Source organism: Rana temporaria, chromosome 3 (assembly GCF_905171775.1).
Source record: "Rana temporaria chromosome 3, aRanTem1.1, whole genome shotgun sequence".
Taxonomy (NCBI): domain Eukaryota; kingdom Metazoa; phylum Chordata; class Amphibia; order Anura; family Ranidae; genus Rana; species Rana temporaria.
Window position 1 is genome coordinate 485,767,247 of NC_053491.1, and position 23,864 is coordinate 485,791,110.

The 23,864-nt window shown below is 46.7% G+C and overlaps 1 protein-coding gene across 1 annotated transcript in view; it reads right to left on the minus strand.

Annotated features, from left to right (window-relative positions):
• Positions 1–1,304: 1,304 nt before the first annotated feature.
• LOC120933738 (C-type lectin domain family 10 member A-like) overlaps positions 1,305–23,864 on the minus strand; it is a 41,796-nt gene continuing 19,236 nt past the window's right edge. Inside the window, exons 4-7 of the mRNA XM_040347108.1 lie at positions 23,105–23,179; positions 18,188–18,330; positions 2,047–2,153; positions 1,305–1,833 (exon numbers count right to left, since the gene is read on the minus strand). Coding sequence (XP_040203042.1) covers positions 1,689–1,833; positions 2,047–2,153; positions 18,188–18,330; positions 23,105–23,120 — 411 coding nt within the window. The 5' untranslated portion in view covers positions 23,121–23,179 and the 3' untranslated portion in view covers positions 1,305–1,688. The remainder of the gene's footprint in view (positions 1,834–2,046; positions 2,154–18,187; positions 18,331–23,104; positions 23,180–23,864) is intronic.

Consider the following 23,864-nt stretch of genomic DNA (forward strand, 5'->3'; position numbering starts at 1 on the left):
AAAGGGGGGGTTGCCATCCGGGCCCCTGGGGACTAGTGTTAGTGTATATATATTTTTTTTATAAAAAAAGGGGGGGTTGCCATCCGGGGCCCTGGGGACCTCTGACCCCTTTAATAAAAAAAAAATAATATATAAAAAAAAAATCTAAAAAAAAAGGGGGTTGCCATCCGGGCCCCTGGGGACTAGTGTTGAGCGGAATACGCCATATTCGATTTCGCGATATATCACGAATATATAGCCGAATATTCGTGAAATATTCGCTAAAATCGAATATTCGTGATATTTAAAAAAAAAATTGCGAAATTTCGCTAATGCGAACTTATTGCGAACATTTTGCGAATTTTTTTTTTTTTTTCTGATTGGCTCTGATGCAAAAGAAGGGCGGAGAAAGTATTCTCGAATATTCGGAAATCGAATATTCGGAATATTTTATCAAAAAAATAAATGTTGTGAAATATTTTGACAGCTGTGGTAGGAGAACTCTGATTGGCTCTGATGCAAAAGAAGGGTGGAGAAAGTATTTGCGAATATTCGGAAATCGAATATTCGCGAATACTTTCTCCACCCTTTTTTTGCATCAGAGCCAATCAGAGTTGTCAAAATCTCGCAATCAATTTCGCATTCGCATTAGCGAAATTTCGATAAAATATCACCAATATTCGATTTCAGAATATTCGCGAATACTTTCTCCGCCCTTCTTTTGCATCAGAGCCAATCAGAAAAAAAAAAAAAATTCGCAAAATGTTCGCAATAAATTCGCATTAGCGAAATTTCGCATTTTTTTTTTTATATTCGGAATAGCGAATATTGGCCGCGAAATTCGAGATATTCGCGAATACTCGAATATGCCATATTCGAGCAGAATATTCGCAATACGAATATTCGTGAGCAACACTACTGGGGACCTCCGGGCCCCTCAGGCCCCATACACACGACCGAACATGTCCGATGAAACATGGCATATTTTGGTCTGATGTGTTTACACACCATCAGACCAAAATCCCCGCGGACAGAGAACGCGGTGACGTGGCTATGACGAGGCGACATGCGCAAACCAGGAAGTTCAATGCTTATACGCATGCGTCGAATCAATTTGACGCATGTGCAGGATTTCGGTCCGCTGGTTAGACGTACTAACCAGCGGACATGTCCGACGGACAGGTTTCCAGTGGACAAGTTTCTAAGCATGCTAAGAAACTTTTGTCCGCTGGAAACCTGTCCGCTAGGCCGTACACACGGTCGGACATGTCCGCGGAAACTGGTCCGCGGACCAGTTTCAGCGGACATGTTCGGTCGTGTGTACGGGGCCTCACAGGTGTACTGCCTGTACCCCCCTGATGGCGGCCCTGGTTGGGTTGGGGGTGAAGTCCTCTCTCTTCCATGCAGTAGAATACATAGGTGCTTATTTCCCGTTGCAGATTACTATGAGATAAAGGTGCCCGTATCTTCAAGTCTGGAACTTATTTCCTTCTTCTGTTTCCTGTTGCGACTGGTTGCTATGGCTGATAGAAAACTGATGGAGATCTTTGATGAGTTGATGATTGTAGAAGAAGAAGATCCCAAATGGAAGTTTCGAGATCTTCTCGTTTAAGTCCCAGAAAGCCCTGAAGGAAAAATGGTCCTCTGTTGTACACCGTTGCAGAATAGTAGAGAGATATCAGGAGCATGCCAATGTCCAGGATCACAAATCACCAAATTTCCTTCTCACAGATATACTTAAAGCTCGAAGAACAATTATACGTTTCCCAGTGATCTCCATACGTAATCTGAACGCAGTCTTTCTCTTTTTCATCACTATGACCCGGCAAGTCAATGGACTTATCTTGCCAGAACCTGCCAGAGACAAGAGATATTAGTAACCAGGACTAGACTAATGATGAACAAAAACCATGGTGGGACCCAGGCAGCCAAGGTGGCTTTAGAATGTTCCTGGGGGTCATCAAATATATAAAAGGACTGCTAACAATGACAAATCTGTAATAACGTGCTAATGAGATATTTCGCAATCATGTTGAGATTTTGAAGAAGGACGGGAAAGTGCCTTACGTTGGCGTTGACTCATAAGAAGTCCCATCCACCCAGGCCCAGGTTCCATTCTCCTCTGCAAGACCGATCCAGAAAACATCTGATCGTGAAAAACTCTGCAGGAAATTCTTAAGGGAGACAAAAGACAAAAACGTAAGAGACTGCTGATAGTTTCCAGTGTTCATCTTATTATTCTGCCACAATTTACAGAGCCTATAGTCACATCTCAGATAACATCCCTACAACAAAATACTACATTATAATAATTATTATCATTATTATTATTATTATTATTAGTAGTAGTACCGTAGTAGGAGGAGGATCTGTATTATTATTATTATTATTATTATTATTATCATCCCCACAACTTATGATAATCATAATAATCATACTACAATTATTATTATTATTATTATTATTATTATTATTATTATTATTATTATTAATATTATTATATGTATTAACATTATTATTGTTGTTATTATCATTTTTATTATTATCCCCCCAACAAACATCCCCACAACAATTACAAATTATATTATTATTATTATTATTATTATTATTATTATTATTGTTATCATCCCCACAACTCATGATAATCATAATAATCCTACTACAATTATTATTATTATTATTATTATTATTATTATTATTATTATTATTATTAATATTATTATTATATGTATCAACATTATTATTATTGTTGTTATTATTAGTATCAATATTATTATTAATATTATCCCCCAACAAACACCCCCACAACAATTACAAATTATATTATTATTAATATTATTAGTAATAATAATAATAATAATATTTATATAGAAAAATGGGATTATACCACACTAGAGATAAAAGCATTGGTGCACAGCTGCAACAAACACCATCATCTCTATGCTGCAAACAAAATAATATAAACATAAGTTGCGCTTGTAGCTATGACAAAATCACAAATAATAAGTGACATATGTAATAAGAGGAAATGAATACATGGTAAAACAATTAAAGCGCAGGTCCACCCATTTTTTTTTTTAAAAGCCAGCAGCTACAAATACTGCAGCTGCTGACTTTTAAAAAATGGACACTTACCTGTCCGGCACGCCCGCGATGTCAGCAGAAGAGGCTGAGCAATCGCTCGTCTCTCGGATGCTGCTGCCGCAATTCTCGGTGAGGGAATCAGGAAGTGAAGCCTTGCGGCTTCACTGCCCGATTCCCTACTGCGCATGCGCCGAGGATCGTGGTGCGCCATCACTGGTCCCCGCTCTCTCCTGGGAACAGTGTTTCCCAGAAGACAGCGGGGGTGACGTGACGAGGCTGGACTCCCGCGGGAGTCAGAACCTGGAAGTGGTGCAAATACCTGTCTCAGACAGGTATCTGCACCCCTCCCCTGAAAGGTGCAAAATGTGACACCGGAGGGGGGGGGGGGGGTTCGAAAAGCGGAGGTTTACTTTTTGTGTGAACCTCCGCTTTATGTCTATATATCAAAAAAGAAAAAAATTATTGTGAAAAATTGGTGATTGTGGGGAAAAATTGTGATGATGGTAAGTCCGGTGAAATAGTAAGTTCCAGATTCCATCCACCTTCACCAAGAAAGAGAAGAAGAGGAGAGGGGAGTTCCCAATCTGAAGAGAAATCCCACTCTATATGTGGGAACCCTTACCCAAACTGGTGGACCCCCTAAAGAACAAGGTTGTGAACGCCAACAGATTTAGACCTCTGTAGGCACACAGCAAGCAGAAACCCAAACACACAGGGCCATATTCTCAAACAAGTTACGTCGGTGTATCTACTGATACACCGGCGAAAATCGAATTTCCCGCCGGCGTATCATTATTTTGTATTCACAAAACAAGATACGCCGGATTTAGGCTAGGATCCGACTAGTGTAAGTCACTTACACTGTCGAATCTTAAATGTAATTCGCCGCCGGCCGCTAGGTGGAGTTTACGTTCAGGTCAAATGAGCCTGATACGCCGATTCTCGAACGAAATCGTGTCGCGTAACCGTCGCTAACGTCGTTTGCGTAAACGTAAGGTTACCCCTGCTATATGAGGGGTAACCTTACGCCAGTCCAACGTATGCCATATTAAGTATGGCGTCGGGTCCGCGTCGTCTTTTCCCGTCGGTACGTCGTTTTACTAAGTCGTTCTTGAATACGACTTTACGTCAATGACGCACACATCGGCGTCATTGACGTTTTCCGCAATTTGATCGAAACGGGGGCGCGCTTAATTTAAATACAAGCCGCCCCCTTGGAATTACGCGGGGATACGCCGGGCCAATTACACTACGCCGCCCCAAACTATGGAGCAAGTGTTTGGGGAATACAGCACTTGCTCCTGTAAGTTGGGGCGGTGGAGTGTAAATGGCTTACGCGCCGCCGCCGCAGGATCTACGTGAATCTGGGCCACAATGCTTAACAAACAACGTTGATCAGCAAGGCAGACCTGCAGTGCGCTGGTTAATATAGAGTTCCTGATATGGCCTGGGGTGGAGCCATACAGTGAGGAGAGATGATAAAGGAGGCCAGGTGAGAGGGCCATGGAGAGCAAGGTAAGCTGCCAGACATTATTGCATATCCATGACACACTACCTGCAAACTCCATTAGAGTCTGACAACTGATCCAGCTGAACTGGGCTGGGTGATGCACACAGTGCTATGTACACTTAGGGCAGTATGTGCCCAGGGACTAATGCCCGGAACACAGGCAGTCTCCACTGCAGGCATTCATCCCTGGGTGCATACTGCCCTAAAAGGAAGCATCACCCAGCCCCATCCAGCTGCAGCAGATGTCAGACTCTAAGGCCCCATACACACGGGAGGATTTATCCGCGGATACGGTCCAGCGGACCGTTTCCGCGGATAAATCCTCTCGAGGATTTCGGGGGATTTCCATGCGATGGAGTGTACTCACCATCGCATTGAAATCCGCGCCGAAATCCTCTGGCGATGACGTGTCGCGCCGTCGCCGCGATTATGACGCGGCGACGTGCGCGACGCTGTCATATAAGGAATTCCACGCATGCGTCGAATCATTACGACGCGTGCGGGGGATCCCTTCGGACGGATGGATTCGGTGAGTCTGTACAGACCAGCGTATCCATCCGTGGGATGGACTCCAGCAGATGGATTTGTTTGGCATGTCAGCAAATATTCGATCTGCTGGAATCCATCCCAGGGGAGAAATATCCGCGGAAACAGATCCGCTGGAGTGTACACACCATAGGATCTATCCGCTGAAACCCATTCACTGGGATTTTTCAGCGGATGGATTCTATCGTGTGTATGGGGCCTGAGGGAGGCAGCATGTCTGGATGGGACCCCTGTATCCTCCAGCCACAGCTAAATGCTGGAGCCGCATGCACCTTGGCTAAATGTCCAGTGTGCATGAGGCCAAAAAATACTAAAATGTCCACGTTGCAGGGAGAGTTGCACTGTGCAAGAGAATTCACCTCAGAACTTAGTGAATGTAGTGGAGTTTCACTTAGGGCCAGATCCACGTAGCGCAGCATAATTTTAGGCAGGCGTAGCGTATCGTAGTAACGCTACGCCACCGCAACTTTGAGAGGCAAGTGCTGTATTCACAAAGCACTTGCCTCTAAAGTTACGGCAGCGTAGCGTAAATCTGCCGACGTAAGGGCGCGGAATTCAAATGACAAAGATGTGGGCGTGTTTTATGTTAATTCTACTTGACCCCACGTAAATGACGTTTTTTTTGAACGGCGCATGCGCCGTCCGTGGGGGTATCCCAGTGCGCATGCTCGAAATCACGTCACAAATAGTCAATGCTTTCGCCGTGAACGTAATTTACGCAAAGCCCTATTCGCGAACGTTTTACACAAATGACGTACACGACGGAAAATTCGACGCTGGCCCGACGTCCATACTTAACATTGCGTACGCCTCATAGAGCAGGGGTAACGTTACGCCGAAAAAAGCCTTACGTAAACGGCGTAAAAAAATGCGCCGGGCGGACGTACGTTTGTGGATTGGCGTATCTAGCTAATTTGCATACTCAACGCGGAAATCAACGGAAGCGCGACCTAGCGGCCAGCGTAAATATGCACCTTAGATCCGACGGCGTACTAAGACGTACGTCAGTCGGATCTAGCCCAGCTTCAGGCGTATCTTGTTTTGTGGATACAAAACAAAGATACCAGAGCATCCTAGAAGTTACGCGGCTTATCAATAGATACGCCGGCGTAAGTTCTTTGTGGATCTGGCCCTCAATGTCAGAACTTAGGATGCTGGACAGCTCCCTGTCTGATCCGTTGGACAATCCTACCTTGTGCCTTGTTTCTGCTAAACTTTGAAATGTTTTGCTCCACCCATGGACTTCCTATTTAAGCCACATGCCCCTGCACTTCCTGTTTGCCAGATTATTGTGCTCTCCCCAGCCAAGTTCTCATGCTTGTTACTCTTGCGGCTGTCCATATCTTCATTACCACTCGTTACTGGTCTTTGATTTATGCTTCTGCTTGATCCCAGCCTGCAACCACTTGTTACCAATCTTTTGCTTGTTTGCTGACTACTCTTCTTCTTGATTCCAACCTGAAACTTGTTACCGACTTTTGGCTTGTTTACGGACTATGGCCCAGATTCTCAAAGGCGTTACGACGGCGCAACACCATTTGCGCCGTCGTAACTCCTCATCTGGCCCCGGGTATCTATGCGACTGATTCTTAGAATCAGTTACGCATAGATACCCATTAGATATGACAGGCGTAAGGCTCTTACGCTGTCAGATCTTAAAAGCAATTTTTTTCCCGCTGCTAGGTGTTGCATCGTCGTTTTCCCCGTCGTCTATGCAAATGAGGTAAGTACGCGAGATTCCCGAACATACGCGCAGTCGACGCTGAGAATTTACGTTGTTTCCGTAGCGTACGCGACGCGTAAGGTTGCCACTGCTATTATGAGGGGCAACCAATGTTAAGTATGGCCGTCGTTCCCGCGTCGAATTTAAAAAAAATTACGTTGTTTGCGTAAGACGTCCGTGAATGGCGCTGGACGCCATTTACGTAAACGTCTAAGCAAATGACGTCAGGGCGACGTCATTTAGCGCAATGCACGTTGGGTAATTTACCCGACGGAGCATGCGCAGTACGCTCGGCACGGGAGCGCGCCTAATTTAAATGGTGCCCGCCCCATTTGAATTGGGCGGGCTTGCGCCAAGCGATTTATCGATACACCGCCGCAAGTTTACAGGTAAGTGTTCTGAGAACAGGATGTAAACCTGTAAACCTGCGGCGGTGTAACGTAAATACGTTACGCTGCCCAGGAGCAACGTAAATGTATGAGAATCTGGCCGTATGCTTCTGCTTAATCCCTACCTGCTATATCTGCTACTGGACTCGGCTTGCTCACCCCCTGGTGGAGTGATCCTGAGGACTGGGCTTTTGCAGTATATACCTGTTTGGACCCAGGATTCAAATATTTATCTGCAACACATTGGGCGCCTATGAGCCTCCCTTGTTTTTTGCCTGGACTTCCCTGGATTAAATACTTTTCCATTTTAGAGCCAAACTGGTTTGGTTTACCTAATGTATGATATCCTTCAGCGACCAATAGTCTGCATAGAGGGAGCTCCGTCTTTGGAACTTTGGAAATTTTTTTTGGCCACCTTTCACTATATATGGAATTTCTGTACCTATGAACTTCCCGATATAAGTGTATACGGTTCAGACTATATAAAGATAGTGAAATGTATTTTCTTCCTCTCGTCCTGAAGAAGCCTAACGGCGAAACGCGCCGTAGACGACACATAGGGGATATTTCCCACACTTTCACATCCTATATGGTTTTTATCTTTGCATATTGAGCTGTTTTTGTATATTTTCTATTTTTGCAATAAAATATATTTTTTATATTCCTGTCTGTCTTGCCTCTAAAGTCCGACCATTAATTACCTTTTTTGAGTACTTTTCGTTCTCCTGGTTATGTACTTATCCAGCTGGTCGTTGGGTTCCTCTCTACTACTATAGCTACTGGTCTCCAAGCCTGACACCAGACCGTGACACTTAATAACATGCAAGAAATATATGTAAACATCATTTTTGCTTTCACTTTATTGGATGATGGAAGTCAGCAGAGCTTCATCTTATTCGCTAAGCTTTGGGGCAAATTTCCTTTGCAAAGTGTAACCTCCATTTCATAGTGAATGGCCAATTAGTCTTTAGTAAACCAACCCCAGTGTCTCCAGAAGGTTAGACACGCCCCATGACCTTTCCAACCCCAATATACTTGCTTTACTCCCTTTATTACATCCTTTACATCTTTTGCTTTTCTGCAACCCATGACACTACCCAGCACCAGGACCGCCATCAAGGGGGTACAGGCAGTACACTTGTAAGGGGCCCGGATTTTTTTAGGGGTCCAGAGGCCCCCAGGAGCCCGGAGGCCCCCAGGGCCCCAGATGGCAACCCCCCTTTTTTTTATTTCTTATAAAAAAAAAAAAAAAAATATATATATATATATATATATATATATATATATATATATATATATATATATATTTATTTTATTTTTTATTAAAGGGCCATTTAATTTTTTTTTAGAGGTCCGGAGGTCCCCAGGGCCCTGGATGACAACCCCCTTTTTTATACTGTATATATACCGTATTTATCGCGGTATAACGCGCTCTGGCGTATACCGCGCACCCCCAAAGTGACCCCCAATCCTGTGGGAAAAAAAGATTTTTTGTTTTTTTGTACCTACAGTTTTGGTGTCTTGCGCGGCGTCCATCTGCGGTCTCGTTGGGTCCGGCGTCCTTCTGCGGCTTCGGGTGTCCTCTTCGGCGGGTCCGGCGTCCGTCTTCGGCGGGTCGGGCGTCCATCTTCGGCGGGTCCGGTGTCCATCTTCGGCGGGTCCGGTGTCCTTCTGCGGCGTCCTCCCGCTCGTTTCCCGCCACGACTTTGAATACTGCGCCCGTCAGGACGTCAGTACGAGAGGCGCCGAGACTGCCCGAAGATTCACGAGTGTACTGCGCTCGCTATATGCGGGCGCAGTATTCAAACTCGTGGCGGGAAAGCGGGTATCGGCGTATATCGCGCACCCACGATTTTGCCCTGATTTTCAGGGCAAAATAGTGCGTGGTATACGCCGATAAATACGGTATATATATATATATATATAATTATTATTATTATTATTAACGGGCCCAGAGGTCCCCAGGGTCCCGGATGGCAACCCCATTTTTTTTATAAAAAATATAATTTATTTTTTTATATTATTCTATTTCTTTTATATATATATATATATATATATTATTATTATTATTATTATTAAAGGGCTCAGAGGTCCCTAGGGCCCCATGTGGCAAACCCCCTTTTTTTTCTTTTTTTTATAAATGTTTATTTTTTTATTTTTGTTTATAGATTTTTTTTTAATTAAAGGGCCCAGAGGTCTGCATGGCCCTGGATGGCAACCCCCCCTTTTTTTTATAAATGTTTATTTTTATTTTTTTTATAGATTTTTTTATTTATTTTTTTATTAAAGGGCCCAGAGGTTTCTTTTTTATATTTTTATTAAAGGGCCCAGAGGTCCCGGATGGCTACCCCCCCCCCCCTTTTTTGTCATTTATTTTCCTAAAAAAAAAATATTAAAGGGCCCAGAGGTCCCCAGATGGCAATTTATATATTTTTTATATATATATATTTTTTTGGTTTTATTTAAGGGCCCAGAGGTCCCCAGATGGCTACCCCCCCTTTTTTTATATATTTTTCTTTATTTCTCCCCCCCCCCCCCGCTACTCAATTTCAGGTTCTCTGCTCCAGGCAGGGGGCCCATGCCTGAAGCTGTGTAAGGGGCCCCATAATTCCTGATGGCGGCCCTGCCCAGCACTCTTGGGTTATGAAGGAACCCCTCTGTGATGATGCCCAGGCCTAGCAGCCACTCTCTAGTCCCAGCATATAGTAGTAAAGGCACCACACCCAATAATTTTTTAGTAAAAGATTACAAGATAAGATAACCAGCACATTTTAGGGGTTCACAACCTCCCTTAATTGGGACTTGTATGTTATTTCACTTCAGGAATGCCTGGGCTTACACGGACTTCAACGTGTTTGTGTCTTTCACATCCAATATTAGCACTGAATGGTAATACAGAATAATTTATTTATGCTACTTTACCCGCTAGTCTTAAAGGGTCACTAAAATAATTTTATTTTTTTAAATTAAATAACAAACATGTTATACTTACCTCCACTGTGCAGTTCGATTTGCACAAAGTGCCCCCGATCCACGTCTTCTGGGGTCACTCGGCGGCTGTCTCTGGTCCTCTCCTGCAATTAGTCACCACAGTCATGCGAGAGAGCTCGCATGGTGGTCACTAATTGTGGGCACGTTCCTGTGATACAGAGAGCGGCCATAGCCGCTCACTGTATCACTCGACCCTGCCCCTCGGCACGCCGCGTCACTGGATGTAATTGACAGCAGCGCCAGCCAATGGCTGCGCTGCTCTCAATCCATCCGCTCTAGCCAATCAGCGACAAGCCTGAGCGGCGAAGAGGATATCGGGACCGCGCGGGACTTTCAAGGGGTCAGGTAAGTATAACGGGGGCTCGGGGGGGGGGGGGGGGGTTGGGGCGGCAGCAGCAGATGTTTTTTCACCTTAATGCATAGAATTTTCCTTTACAATTCCTTTATTATTGGCTGAAAAATATACAACCTCCGATGAAGGGGGGAGAACCTTAGAGATGCATTGGCTTGCTTATCCCCATCTCCATTGGTGTGGTCTCCATACTGCTTTCTTTGCTGTATGGGAGCAGCTTCAATGAGGCTATTCAGCGTAGCATCCTCTCAGATAGGTTGCTAGTTAGGTTAGGCAAAGTTAGTTCTTGTGGCTCTCCTGTAATCAGTGGAGCAGCTTGTGATTACTGTGGGCTGCTCCGGGCTCTGTAGTGTGCAGGTTCAATTGCTTCCCCCTGTCTTTTGGAGGCTTCCGGAATGTAGTGGATGGGAGAGTCAAATGAGCAGCTTAAATATTTATATGGTTCCAGCCAATCTCTGGGGAAGTGTGCCCAGATGGTAGCTGGGGGAGTGTATAAATAATCTGGAGCCTTAGACACAATTTCTTTTACCAGTAGAAAAGGTTTGCAGCCAGAAGAGCTGTAGCCCTTCTAAGTATCCCAGCTGAAGATACTGCTTGTGATAAGCAAGGCCTAACCTATGCAGAGCTGGAAGCCTATCCTGCTGCAAACTCTCTTGACACTAAAAGAGGGGTTTCACTGGGTATCTGGTCTGTAAGCTTCACTGTAGAGCACCTGGGAACCAGTGGTGGCCCGTCCATTAGGGATGCATGGGCGCCGCCCCCATTATCCATTCATCCGGGCCCCCTGATCTACAAACAGGACGCTGGATGCATGGATTCCAAGGGGAGTTTAGGCACGTGATTAGAGCCAGAGGCTCTAATAGACTTCAAAAAAGGTTCCAGCCAATCCATGAGGAAATGTGCACAGATGGTAGCTGGGGGAGTGTATAAACAGTCTGGAGCCTTAGCCACAATTTCTTTTACCAGTATAAAAGGTTTTCAGCCAGAAGAGCTGTAGCCCTTCTAAGTAGCCCAGCTGAAAATACTGCTTGTGATAAGCAAGGCCTAACCTATGCAGAGCTGGAAGCCTATCCTGCTGCAAACTCTCTTGACACTAAAAGAGGGGTTTCACTGGGTATCTGGTCTGGAAGCTTCACTGTAGAGTACCTGGGAACCAGGGGTGGGCCGTCCATTAGGGACACATGGGCACCGCCCCTATTATCCATTCATCCGGGCCCCCTGATCTAAATACAGGACACTGGATGCATGGATTTCAAGGGGGGTTTAAGCACGTGATTAGAGCCAGAGGCTCTAATAGACTTCAAGAAAGGGTGGGCTTGTGGCGCAGAGCACTGCACTCCGAGCCCACCCAGTTGTGTGACGATAGCGAATTAAAATCTGCTATTTTCACACTAAATCTCCTCCCCGCCAATCAGGAAGCAGGTCTGAGACCCGTTTCCCGATTGGCCAAAACGTCAGGCAATTAGGCATGTGCAAAAGGGAAAATTTTGTTTAGTTTCGTTTTAATTCGTTATTTAATTAATTTCGTTAAGTTAGGTTCGTTACATGTGTTAAATTCGTTTTCGGAACTCTTTCGTTTTCGACCGAATTTCGAAAAATCCGGTCGAATTCGAAAGTATTTCGACCGGGTTCCCCAACAAATAGTCTCTTTTCGAATATAATTTCGAAATTCGATCGGAGTTAAAAAAAAAAAAAAAAAATGTTTTCGAATTCCAAATCGAAAACCCGCGGACGAAATTCGATCGGAATTCGAAAAAAAAAAAAAAAAAAAAAAATTCGAATTCCAAATCGAAAACCCGCGGACGAAATTCGATCGGAGTTAAAAAAAAAAAGAAATTTTTTTTTTCGAATTCCAAATCGAAAACCCGCGGACGAAATTCGATCGGAATTCGAGAAAAAAAAAATTTGAATTCCGATCGAATTTCATCCGCGGGTTTTCGATTCGGAATCGAAAACGTTCGTTCGGATTCGGTAAATTCATTAATATTGCAATTCGGGAATTCGTATGCATCCGAATGTCCGAATAATGAAAAATTCGTCCGAATTTCGATTCGGAACGAAACGAAATGCACATGCCTACAGGCAATCCTATTGGATGCCTAGTAGAAGGAGGAGGAGAGAGGACATGCATGGCAGAAGCCGTGGTGGAAAGAACACCGGAGCTCGCAGCCCGCCGTCAGCCACCCACCACGCTGAGGATACTGGAGCCGCTTCCCGCAATCCACCACCCACCACCTAGATGGGGTAAGTGCCGGACTGACTGACAGATGGGGGTGGGGGGGTGAGTTGTTTGCCATCCCCCTCAAAAAAATGCAGGGAACACAGTGAGTACCTACCTGAGTAAAGGATCCTAGTGACTGTTGCTGCTCTTAACCCCTGGTGCACTAATACTAATGCCGCGTACAGACGGTCGTTTTCTGCGATGTAAAAAAACAACGTTTTCTGTGAACTAAAAAACGACGTTTTTGAAACTTCAATTTTCAAAGACGAAGTTGCCTACACACCATCGTTTTTCTCACAATGTTCTAGCAAAGCGAGGTTACGTTCTCACCACGTTTTTCCATTGAAGCTCGCTTCATAAGTAGCTTCTGGGCATGCGCGGGTGTAAAAACGTCGTTTGAAACGTAGTTTTTTGCTACACACGGTCAATTTCTGTGAAGTAAAAAACGACGTTTTGAAAAACGACACATAAAATTGAAGCATGCTTCAATTTTTTTTGGTGGTTTTTCAGAAGACATAAAACGTCGTTTTCTCCCACACACGGTCAATTAAATTGACGTTTTTAAAAACGTAGTTTTTTTACATCGCAGAAAACGACCTGGAATGGAACATTACTTATGGTGTTCCAGTGCCATCCATTCCCTGTCATATTGCTGAAGGGACTGGTCTAGGAAAAAGTTGCAAAGAGAAGAATGTCTTCCATTACTGTTCAGTGCTTGGAGTATCCCTATTACATGGCTTCCCTAAGCCCCATCCAAGTTAATCTGCAATAAATGTTAAAAAAGGCAACCCTAATGGGAATTTCCAATGGAAAAAGTCAGACGGAATTTTTTCATCTGATATTCTGACCGTGTGTATGCCCCATCTGACTTTTTCTGTCGGAAATTCCGACGGACTTAGAAAGAGAACATCTTCTCTTTTTTTTCTGATGAAAAAAAATTCTACCTGAATTTCCGTTCGTCTGGATGCAATTCTGACGGACTAAAACGATTATTCTACATAGAGGAAAGGTTCGACATTATAGAGACAGTGTTGGGGGTAGACCATTCGACATGAACGACGAAGATCCGACGAAGCAGCGAAAAACATACAAACGTCGAATCTGTCACTGAAGGCTTATGCTGTCGAAAGTTCTAAGAAGATTCGAAAAGCAGCTAAACTGTACGACGCCGCAATCGTACATTTCCGGTTGAATGCTCGACCAACAGGCTATAGAAGAATTTGAATGGTGTGTTGACTAGTAATAATAATTAATAAATATAATTATTACTAGTGTCATACAACATTAGAATTCTACTATAGCTTGTGGGCGGAACATTCGACCGGAAATGTACGATTGCGGCGTCGTACAGTTTAGCTGCCTGTCGAATATTCTTAGGACATTCGACAGCATAAGCCTTCAATGACACATTTGACCGCAATTAATTCAGATTTTCGGACGAATGCATTTTTAAATGAAACAATATAAATAAAAACACATTTTGGGAGTAACTAAATTTATTTTTCGGAAGAAAAACGAAATTCCGAAACTAAATATTTCAGTGTGCGCATGTCTACTGTGGACTATTATGTGACCATTAATGTTCACCTCACCTGTTTACTGCGGACTATTATGTGATAATATACATTGGGCTAGATTCAGTAAGGGCAGCGTATCTTTGTGCGGGCGGAGAGTATGTTATTTACGCTACGCCTCCGCAACTTAGACGGGCAAGTGCATTATTCACAAAGCACTTGCTTCGTAAGTTGCAGCGGCGTAGCGTAAATGGGCCGGCGTAAGCCCGCCTAATTCAAATGTGGAAGGGGGGGCGTGTTTTATGTTAATGTATGATGACCTGACGTGATTGACGTTTTTTACGAACGGCGCATGCGCCGTCCGTGTACATATTCCAGTGTGCATTGCTCCCAAGTACGCCGCAATGACGTATTGGTTTTGACGTGAACGTAAATTATGTCCAGCCCTATTCGCGAACGACTTACGCAAACGACGTAAAAAATTCAAAAATCGAAGCGGGAACGACGTCCATACTTAACATTGCGTGCGCCTCATAGAAGCAGGAGCAACGTTACGCCGAAAAAGACTTATGCAAACAACGTAAAAAAATACCGCCGGGCGCACGTACGTTTGTGAATCGGCGCATCTGTGTCATTTGCATATTCTACACCGAAAACGACGGAAGCGCCACCTAGCAGCCAGCGTAAATATGCACCCTAAGGTACGACGGCGTAAGAGAATTACGCCGCTCGTATCTTAGCCTAATTTAAGCGTATCTGGTTTCCAGAATACGCTTAAATTTACAACGGCGTAAATTCAGAGTTAAGACGGCGTATTGACTGATACGCCAGAGTAACTCTCTCTGAATCTAGCCCATTTACTTCACTTATTTAGGCGCTGCTCTTTTGTATTTTATTACTAAAAATTATGGGCCAAATTCTCAAAAAAGCTGCGTAACTTAAATTTCAGCAGTTAAGTTACACTGACTTAAAATTTCTACCTAAGTGCCTGATCGTCAAAGCACTTACCTAGAAATTACACGCCGTGTAACTTAAGTGCCGCCGTCGTAAGGCGGTCCTCCTCTCCTGGGGGTGTTGAAAATTTAAATGAGGCGCGCTCCCGCGCCGGCCGTACTGCGCATGCGTGTGACGTCATTTTCCCGACGTGCAGCGCGCGAACGTAATTAACGCCGGGCGGCTTTGAGAATTTCGACGGGACACTAAAGTTGCGACGGGTGAAAAAAAAAAAGACGCGCCGGGAAAACAAATAATTTAAAAAAAAATGACAGCGTCGCTCAGCATGCATTCCTGAGAGGGAGAACTCCATGCCAATTTTCAAAGAAAAAACCGGCATGGGTTCCCCCCCAGGAGCATACCAGGCCCTTAGGTCTGGTATGGGTTGTAAGGAGACCCCCCCACGCCGAAAAATTGACGTAGGGGGTCCCCCTACAATCCATACCAGACCCGTATCCAAAGCACGCTACCCGGCCGGTCAGGAAGGGAGTGGGGACGAGCGAGCGCCCCCCCCCCTCCTGAGCCGTGCCAGGCCGCATGCCCTCAACATGGGGGGGTTGGGTGCTCTGGGGCAGGGGGCGCACTGCAGGCCCCCCCACCCCAGAGCACCCTGTCCCCATGTTGATGAGGACAGGACCTCTTCCCGACAACCCTTGCCGTTGGTTGTCGGGGTCTGCGGGCGGGGGCTTATCGGAATCTGGGAGTCCCCTTTAATAAAGGGGCCCCCAGATACCGGCCCCCCACCCTAAGTGAATGGATATGGGGTACATCGTACCCCTATCCATTCACCTGGAGGCAAAAAGTAAAAGTTAGTAAACACACAACACAAGGCTTTTTAAAATAATTTATTATTCTGCTCCGGATGCCCCCCCCTGTCTTCTTTATTAGCTCTATTAGCAGGGGGGGCTTCTTCTTCCGCTCTCCGGGGGTCTTCTTCCACTTTTCGGGGGGGGTTTCTTCTTCCACTCTCCGGGGGGGGGCTTCTCCGGACTCCGGGGGGCTTCTTCCATCTTCTCCCCTCTTCCGCTGTTGACTCGGCGAACCCCGGTTCTTCTGCAGATGTCCGGTGCCTTCTTCTTCAGCGCTGGCTGCCTGCTATGTTTGTGTGTTAGCTCAATTAGTAACAGGCAGCCGGCGCGGTCTTCTGTGACGTCAGGGTCTTCTGTTCTTCTCCCCTCTTCCGATGTTGACTCGTCGCATCTTGTCGCTGTAATGATGGAAGCGCGCCTTGCATCCCATTTATATAGGCATCACCGTCCCATCATGCTCCGGCAGGTACCCACGTGGTGGGTGCACGTGGGTAGGCACCCACCACGTGGGTACCTACCGGAGCATGATGGGACGGTGATGCCTATATAAATGGGATGCAAGGCGCGCTTCCATCATTACAGCGACAAGATGCGACGAGTCAACATCGGAAGAGGGGAGAAGAACAGAAGACCCTGACGTCACAGAAGACCGCGCTGGCTGCCTGTTACTAATTGAGCTAACACACAAACATAGCAGGCAGCCAGCGCTGAAGAAGAAGGCACCGGAGAGCTGCAGAAGAACCGGGGTTCGCCGAGTCAACAGCGGAAGAGGGGAGAAGATGGAAGAAGCCCCCCGGAGTCCGGAGAAGCCCCCCCCCGGAGAGTGGAAGAAGAAACCCCCCCCGGAGAGCGGAGAAGACCCCCGGAGAGTGGAAGAAGAAGCCCCCCCTGGTAATTGAGCTAATAACGAAGACAGGGGGGGCATCCGGAGCAGAATAATAAATTATTTTAAAAAGCCTTGTGTTGTGTGTTTACTAACTTTTACTTTTTGCCTCCAGGTGAATGGGTAGGGGTACGATGTACCCCATATCCATTCACTTAGGGTGGGGGGCCGGTATCTGGGGGCCCCCTTATTAAAGGGGACTCCCAGATTCCGATAAGCCCCCGCCCGCAGACCCCGACAACCAACGGCAAGGGTTGTCGGGAAGAGGTCCTGTCCTCATCAACATGGGGACAGGGTGCTCTGGGGTGGGGGGGCCCGCAGTGCGCCCCCCTGCCCCAGAGCACCCAACCCCCCATGTTGAGGGCATGCGGCCTGGCACGGCTCAGGAGGGGGGGGGGGGGCGCTCGCTCGTCCCCACTCCCTTCGTGACCGGCCAGGTAGCGTGCTTTGGATACGGGTCTGGTATGGATTGTAGGGGGACCCCCTACGTCGATTTTTCGGCGGAGGGGGGGTCTCCTTACAACCCATACCAGACCTAAGGGCCTGGTATGCTCCTGGGGGGGGGGAACCCATGCCGGTTTTGAATTTTAAAATTGCCGTGGAGTTCTCCCTCGGGAATGCATACCAAATGCCGTCGCTGGAATGGGCCTTTACAATGTGTGACTAACTTTCCACATTATAAAACCAGCCCTAGTTTTGCGCCGGCAAATTCGGAACTTAGGCAGAAATCACAGTGATGAAATGCTTTGAAAATCTGCTTAAGTCCTCATTTGCATACGCAAAGCTGCATTTCAATGAGAAATGCCCCCAGTGGCGGATGCGGTACTGCATCCTAAGATCTGACCGTGTAAGTGTCTTACACATGTCAGATTTTCTGCCTAACTTTGGAAAAAGCCTTTTGAAAATCGTTTCCAAAGTTAGGCACAGGGATACGCAGGCTGAACAGCAGTTAAGTCTGCGTATCTCTTTTGGGAATCAGGCCCTATAAAATTAAACTTTTTGGAACAAGGCACCAGAAGTTTGGTGACACCGGCAGTAAGAAACCTGACCTGGGTTGAATCCTGGCATGTGACAGTTGGATGTCTCATTATTTGTTGTGCAGTTTTGGACTTTCTGATAACAAGAGTTTACACAGACATGTCATACACGAGCCTCTCTACTGTACTGCCCATAGTGGTTCCTACCACTCTTACCATCTCATCCTCCGCATTAATCACCACCAGGTGAGCCGTCTTGTTCTCACAGTCTTCCTTGGCAGATTTCCATGATTTATAGCTTGATGACTTGTAGTAGCAACTCAGACCGTAGTATGTCCATCCTGCACTGCACAATGAACCTGAGAAAAAGAGAGAGAGAGAGAAAGAAAGAAAGAGAGAGAGACGAGAGAGAGAGAGAGAGAGAGAGAGAGGCAGGAGACAAAGAGAGAGAGAGAGAGAAAAAAAAGAAAGAGAGAGAGAGACGAGAGAGAGAGAGAGAGAGGCAGGAGACAAAGAGAGAGAGAGAGAGAGAAAGAAAGAAAGAGAGAGAGACGAGAGAGAGGCAGGAGACAAAGAGAGAGAGAGAGAAAGAAAGAAAGAGAGAGAGACGAGAGAGAGGCAGGAGACAAAGAGAGAGAGAGAGAAAAAAAAGTGAGAGGGGAGAGAGAAAATAGGGGAAGAGAGAAAAGGAGAAAGGGGAGAGAGAGAGAAAGAGAAGGGGAGAAAAAGAAAGGAGAGAGAGAGGTGGGGGGGGGTAGAGAGAGAGAGAGAGAGAGAAAGGTGGGTGAGAGAAAGAGAGAGAGAGAGAGAGAAAGGGGGAGAGAGGGGGTAGGGAGAGGGAGGGAGGATAGAGAGAGAAAGGGGGAGAGAGATATTAAGGGAAAAAGTGAAAAGGGGAAGAGAGAGAGCGAAAGGGGGAGAGAGAAGGAAAGGGGGGGAAAGATAGAGAGAAAAGGGGGAGACAAAGAGAAAGGGGAAGAGAAGGAGAAAGGGGAAGAGAGAGAGAAAGGGAGAGAAAGTGGGAGAGAGAGAAGGAGAAAGTGGGAGAGAGAAAGAGAGAAAGGGGGGGGGGGAGAAAAAGAGAAGGGAGAGGAGAAAGGGGGAGAGAGAGAGAGACAGAAAGTGAGAGAGAAAGGGAAGGGGGAGAGAAAAAGGGAGGAGAAAGAGAGAGGGGAGAGAAAGAGATAAATAGGGAGGGTGAGAGAGAGAAAAAATAAAGTGGGGGGGGGGGGGGAAGGGAAGAGAGGGAGAGAAAGGGGAAGAGTGAGAGAGAGAGCAAGAAGAAGAGACAGGGGATAGATAGAGAGAAGCGAGGGAAAGGGGGAGAGCAAAAATAGAGGAATGAGAAAGCAGAGAAGGAGAGAAATGAAACAGAGAGAGAGAGAGAAGGTGTGAAAGAGGGGGGAGAGAGAAAGAAAGAGGAATGGGAGAGAGAGAGAGAGAGAGAGAGAGAGAAAGGGGATTAAGAGAAAGGGGGATAGATACAGAAATAATGAGAAGCAAAGAGCAATAGGAAGAGAGTGGAAGAGAGAGGGGGAGAGAGAGAGAGATAAATAGGAGGAAGGGGGGAGAGATAAAAAGAGGGAGAGAGAAACAAATGGAGAAGGTGGAGATTGAGAGAAAAAAAGGGGGAGGGAGAGAGAGAGATGGGATGGAGAGAGAGCGCGAGAGAGAGAGAGAGAGAGAGAGAGGGAGGAAGATAGAGGGAGACAAAAAGTGAGAGAAACAAAGGAAAGCAAGAATGAGAAGGGGGGGAGAGAGAGCGAGTGAGCGAGATCCACTGTTGAGGGGAGAGGATCTATTGATGTTGGCTGCTGGGGGATCTACTGTTGCCAGCAGGGGTATTTTGTTGCTGGAGCATGGTGGGGGGATGGTTTGTATGTGACGTAGGCTTTTTTTTTTGGCTAGCACGTCACCTACCTGACCTACATACACTGACGGTAGTGACCTACATACACTGACCTACCTGCACTGACGGTAGTGACTTAGATACACTGGGCTAGATTCACATAGATTAGCGGATCTTTAGATCCGCGTAATCTATGTGATTTACGATCCGCCGGCGCACTTTTGCGAGGCTAGTGCAGTATTCACAACAAAGCACTTACCTCCAAACTTGCGCCGGCGGATCGTAACTCCCCCGGCGGAATTCAAATTCCGCGGCTAGGGGGAGTGTACAATTTAAATCAGGTGCGTTCCTGCGCCGATTTAACTGCGCATGCGCCGCCGGTAATATTTCCCAGTGCGCATGCTCCAAATGACGTCGCTAGGACGTCATTGTTTTCGGCGGCAACGTAAATTCCGGCCATCCGTATTTCCGACCCACTTACGCAAACGACGTAAAAATTTGAAACTCGGCGCGGGAACGACGGCCATACTTAACATTAGCTACCCCTCATATAGCAGGGGTAACTATCCGCCGGAAAAAGCCGAACGCAAACGACGTAAAAAAAAAGCGACGGGCGGGCATTCGTTTCTGAATCGGCGTATCTCCTCATTTGCATATTCGTCGCGAGTAAAACACGAAACGCCACCTAGCGGACAGCGGAAGATTGCAGCCTAAGATCCGACGGTGTAAGTCACTTACACCAGTCGGATCTAAGGGAGATCTATGCGTAACCTGATTCTTAAGAATCAGTCGCATAGATCCGACCGTCGGATCTCAAAGATACGACGGCGTATCAGGAGATACGCCGTTGTATCTCTTTGTGAATCTGGCCCACTGAGTCAATGTACAGTACATTGATGGTATTGACCTACATACACTGACCTACCTGCACTGACCTACCTACACTGACCTACCTACACTGACCTACCTACACTGACCTACCTACACTGACCTACCTCACATACACTGACCTACACTGACCTACTTGACATACAGTACACTGACCTACTTACACTGACTGACCTATCTGACCTACACTGACCTACCTACACTGACCTACCTGACATACACTGACATTTACATACGCATTATTACACTGTCTGACGGTTCTGACCTACCTCAGCTCAGCGGTGTCACAGCAGCAGGCAGTCATTCCGTCAGAGAGCCGAGGAGACTGACTGTAGGGGAGGGGAGGAGAGCAGAGGAGCCTTGAGGAGAGGAGAGCACAGGAGGAGAGGAGAGCCGCCCGTGGCCCGCCCGAGCTCCGAGCAGGAATGTGGTGGCGGCGCGGCGGCCGTATTGTAATTCCTGCCTTCTGGAGCCAGTGCAGCGCCTTTGATGGACGTCACACGTTGCTGCATTGGACCAGTGGGACATCCATCATAGGCGTTGCGCAGGCTCCAGAAGGTGGGACCTGCTTTGGGACTCGGCCACACTCGGCTACATTCCGGATCAGATCGGTCCCGGTGCTCGCCACTCGCTCGGTGGCACAAGGCTAATAATGCATTCCTGCCTCCGTGAGACTCTGGGCTTTACGGGGTCACATTCGGGGGTTCAGCCACGGCTAGCCACCCCCTCCCGACGCTCCTGGCAGCACGCTGTGCACATGCTTAGTAGGGAACCAGCTGTGAAGCCGCAATACTTCACTGCCAGGGTTTCACTCACAAGGAATGGCAGCACCTGAGAGCTGATTGAAAAATTGTCTGGGGTGCCGACATCACGGGATCCCAGGACGGGTAGGTGTCCTAATATTAAAAGTCAGCAGCTACAGTATTTTTAGATGCCGACTTTGAATTTTTTGGTGGGGGGCTGGAGTTCCTCTTTAACCACTTAAGCCCCGGACCATTTTGCAGCTAAATGCCCAGGCCAGGTTTTGCGATTCAGCACTGCGTCGCTTTAACAGACAATTGCGCTGTCGTGCGACGTGGCTCCCAAACAAAATTGGCGTCCTTTTTTCCCCACAAATAGAGCTTTCTTTTGGTGGTATTTGATCACCTCTGCGGTTTTTATTTTTTGTGCTATAAACAAAAATAGAGCGACAATTTTGAAAAAAAATCAATATTTTTTACTTTTTGCTATAATAAATATCCCCCAAAAACATATATACATTTTTTTTCCCTCAGTTTAGGCCGATACGTATTCTTCTACCTATTTTTGGTAAAAAAATCGCAATAAGCGTTTATCGATTGGTTTGCGCAAAATTTATAGCGTTTACAAAATAGGGGATAGTTTTATTGCATTTTTATTAATTATTTTTTTTTACTACTAATGTCGGCGATCAGCGATTTTTTTCGTGACTGCGACATTATAGCGGGCACTTCGGACAATTTTGACACATTTTTGGGACCATTGTCATTTTCACAGCAAAAAATGCATTTAAATTGCATTCTTTATTGTGAAAATGACAGTTGCAGTTTGGGAGTTAACCACATGGGGCGCTGTAGGGATTAGTGTTCACTTAGTGTGTGTTTACAACTGTAGGGGGGTGTGGCTGTAGGACTGACATCATCGATCGAGTCTCCCTTATAAAAGGGATCACTCGATCGATGCGCCGCCACAGTGAAGCACGGGGAAGCCGTGTTTACATACGGCTCTCCCCGTTCTTCAGCCTCGGGGAGCGATCGCAACGGAGCGGCTAGAAACGAATAGCTGCGCCCTCGTCCCGGATCGCTCCCCAAGGGAACCTGCCCGCCGCACGCAGCGGAGGGGGTCCCGATCGGACCCCCCACCCGCTAGAAGGCATGGACGTATATATACATCCTTCTGCCTGTCCGTGCCATTCTGCGGACGTAAATAGTCGTGCGGCGGGCGTTAAGGGGTTAACAACACAAAATGGCACTTGGCTCTGTATTCTCTAAAATGAGTGGTATTAGGAGGTGGATAGTGGGCAGAGATGAGAGAAGTGGATGAAAAATGGAGCTCTGTGTCTCAGGCCCCGTACACACGGCCGAGGAACTCGACGTGCCAAGCACGTCGAGTTCCTCGTCGAGTTCTGGGATGAAGCCGCCGAGGAGCTCGGCGGGCCGCCTTCTCCCATAGAACAACGAGAAAATAGAGAACATGTTCTCTATTTTCTCGTCGAGCTCCTCGGCGGCTCCATCGAGCCAAAACTGTACAGACGACAGAGTTTCTCGGCAGAATCCGGGTTTTGACCGAGTTTCTCGGTGAATTCTGCCGAGAAACTCTGTCGTGTGTACGGGGCCTTAGAGAATTCTGGAAAATGGCAGTTTGATGGATAAACTTACTGCCACTTTTCTGCATATTTTCTGCCAGTTTCCCCACAGCTCCCAAAGCCCTCTGAATGTTGTTGGAAAGAGAATCTGTAACACAAAGAAGGATGGTTTATTATAGAGCCGTTCTCCTATACACACATTCACTGAGAAGGTGACAGGTCCTCTTTCACAGCTGTGCACACTTGTATCAGTTAACATTTTTGTTTTATTCATATAGCGCTCGCATATACTGTAGCACTGCACATCATTGCTACAATACAGAAAGTAACAAAGACACACAAGTGTACGGGGCTCCTGTTGACAGGGCGGCTGTTAGAAATTATGGGGCCACCCTACAGCCTACCTAATGGGGCCCCCAGCCCTGCTGCTGACCCAGCATACGTACCTAAAAAAATGCAGCTTTGTCTTCAAGGAGGACAAAAGGGATCGCTGGTGTTCAATTAAGGGAGATGGGGTCCTGGCGCTTAGTGAGGGGAGATGTGGGTCCTAGTGCTTAGTGAGGAGAGATAGGGGTTATGGTGCTTAGTGATGGGAGATGGGGGTCCTAGTGCTTAGTGAGGGGAGATGGGGGTCCTAGTGCTTAGTGAGGGGAGATGTGGGTCCTAGTGCTTAGTGAGGGGAGATGTGGGTCCTAGTGCTTAGTGAGGGGAGATGGGGTTATGGTGCTTAGTGATGGGAGATGGGGTGCTTAGTGAGGAGAGATGGGGGTCCTAGTGCTTAGTGAGGAGAGATGGGGGTCCTAGTGCTTAGTGAGGAGAGATGGGGGTCCTAG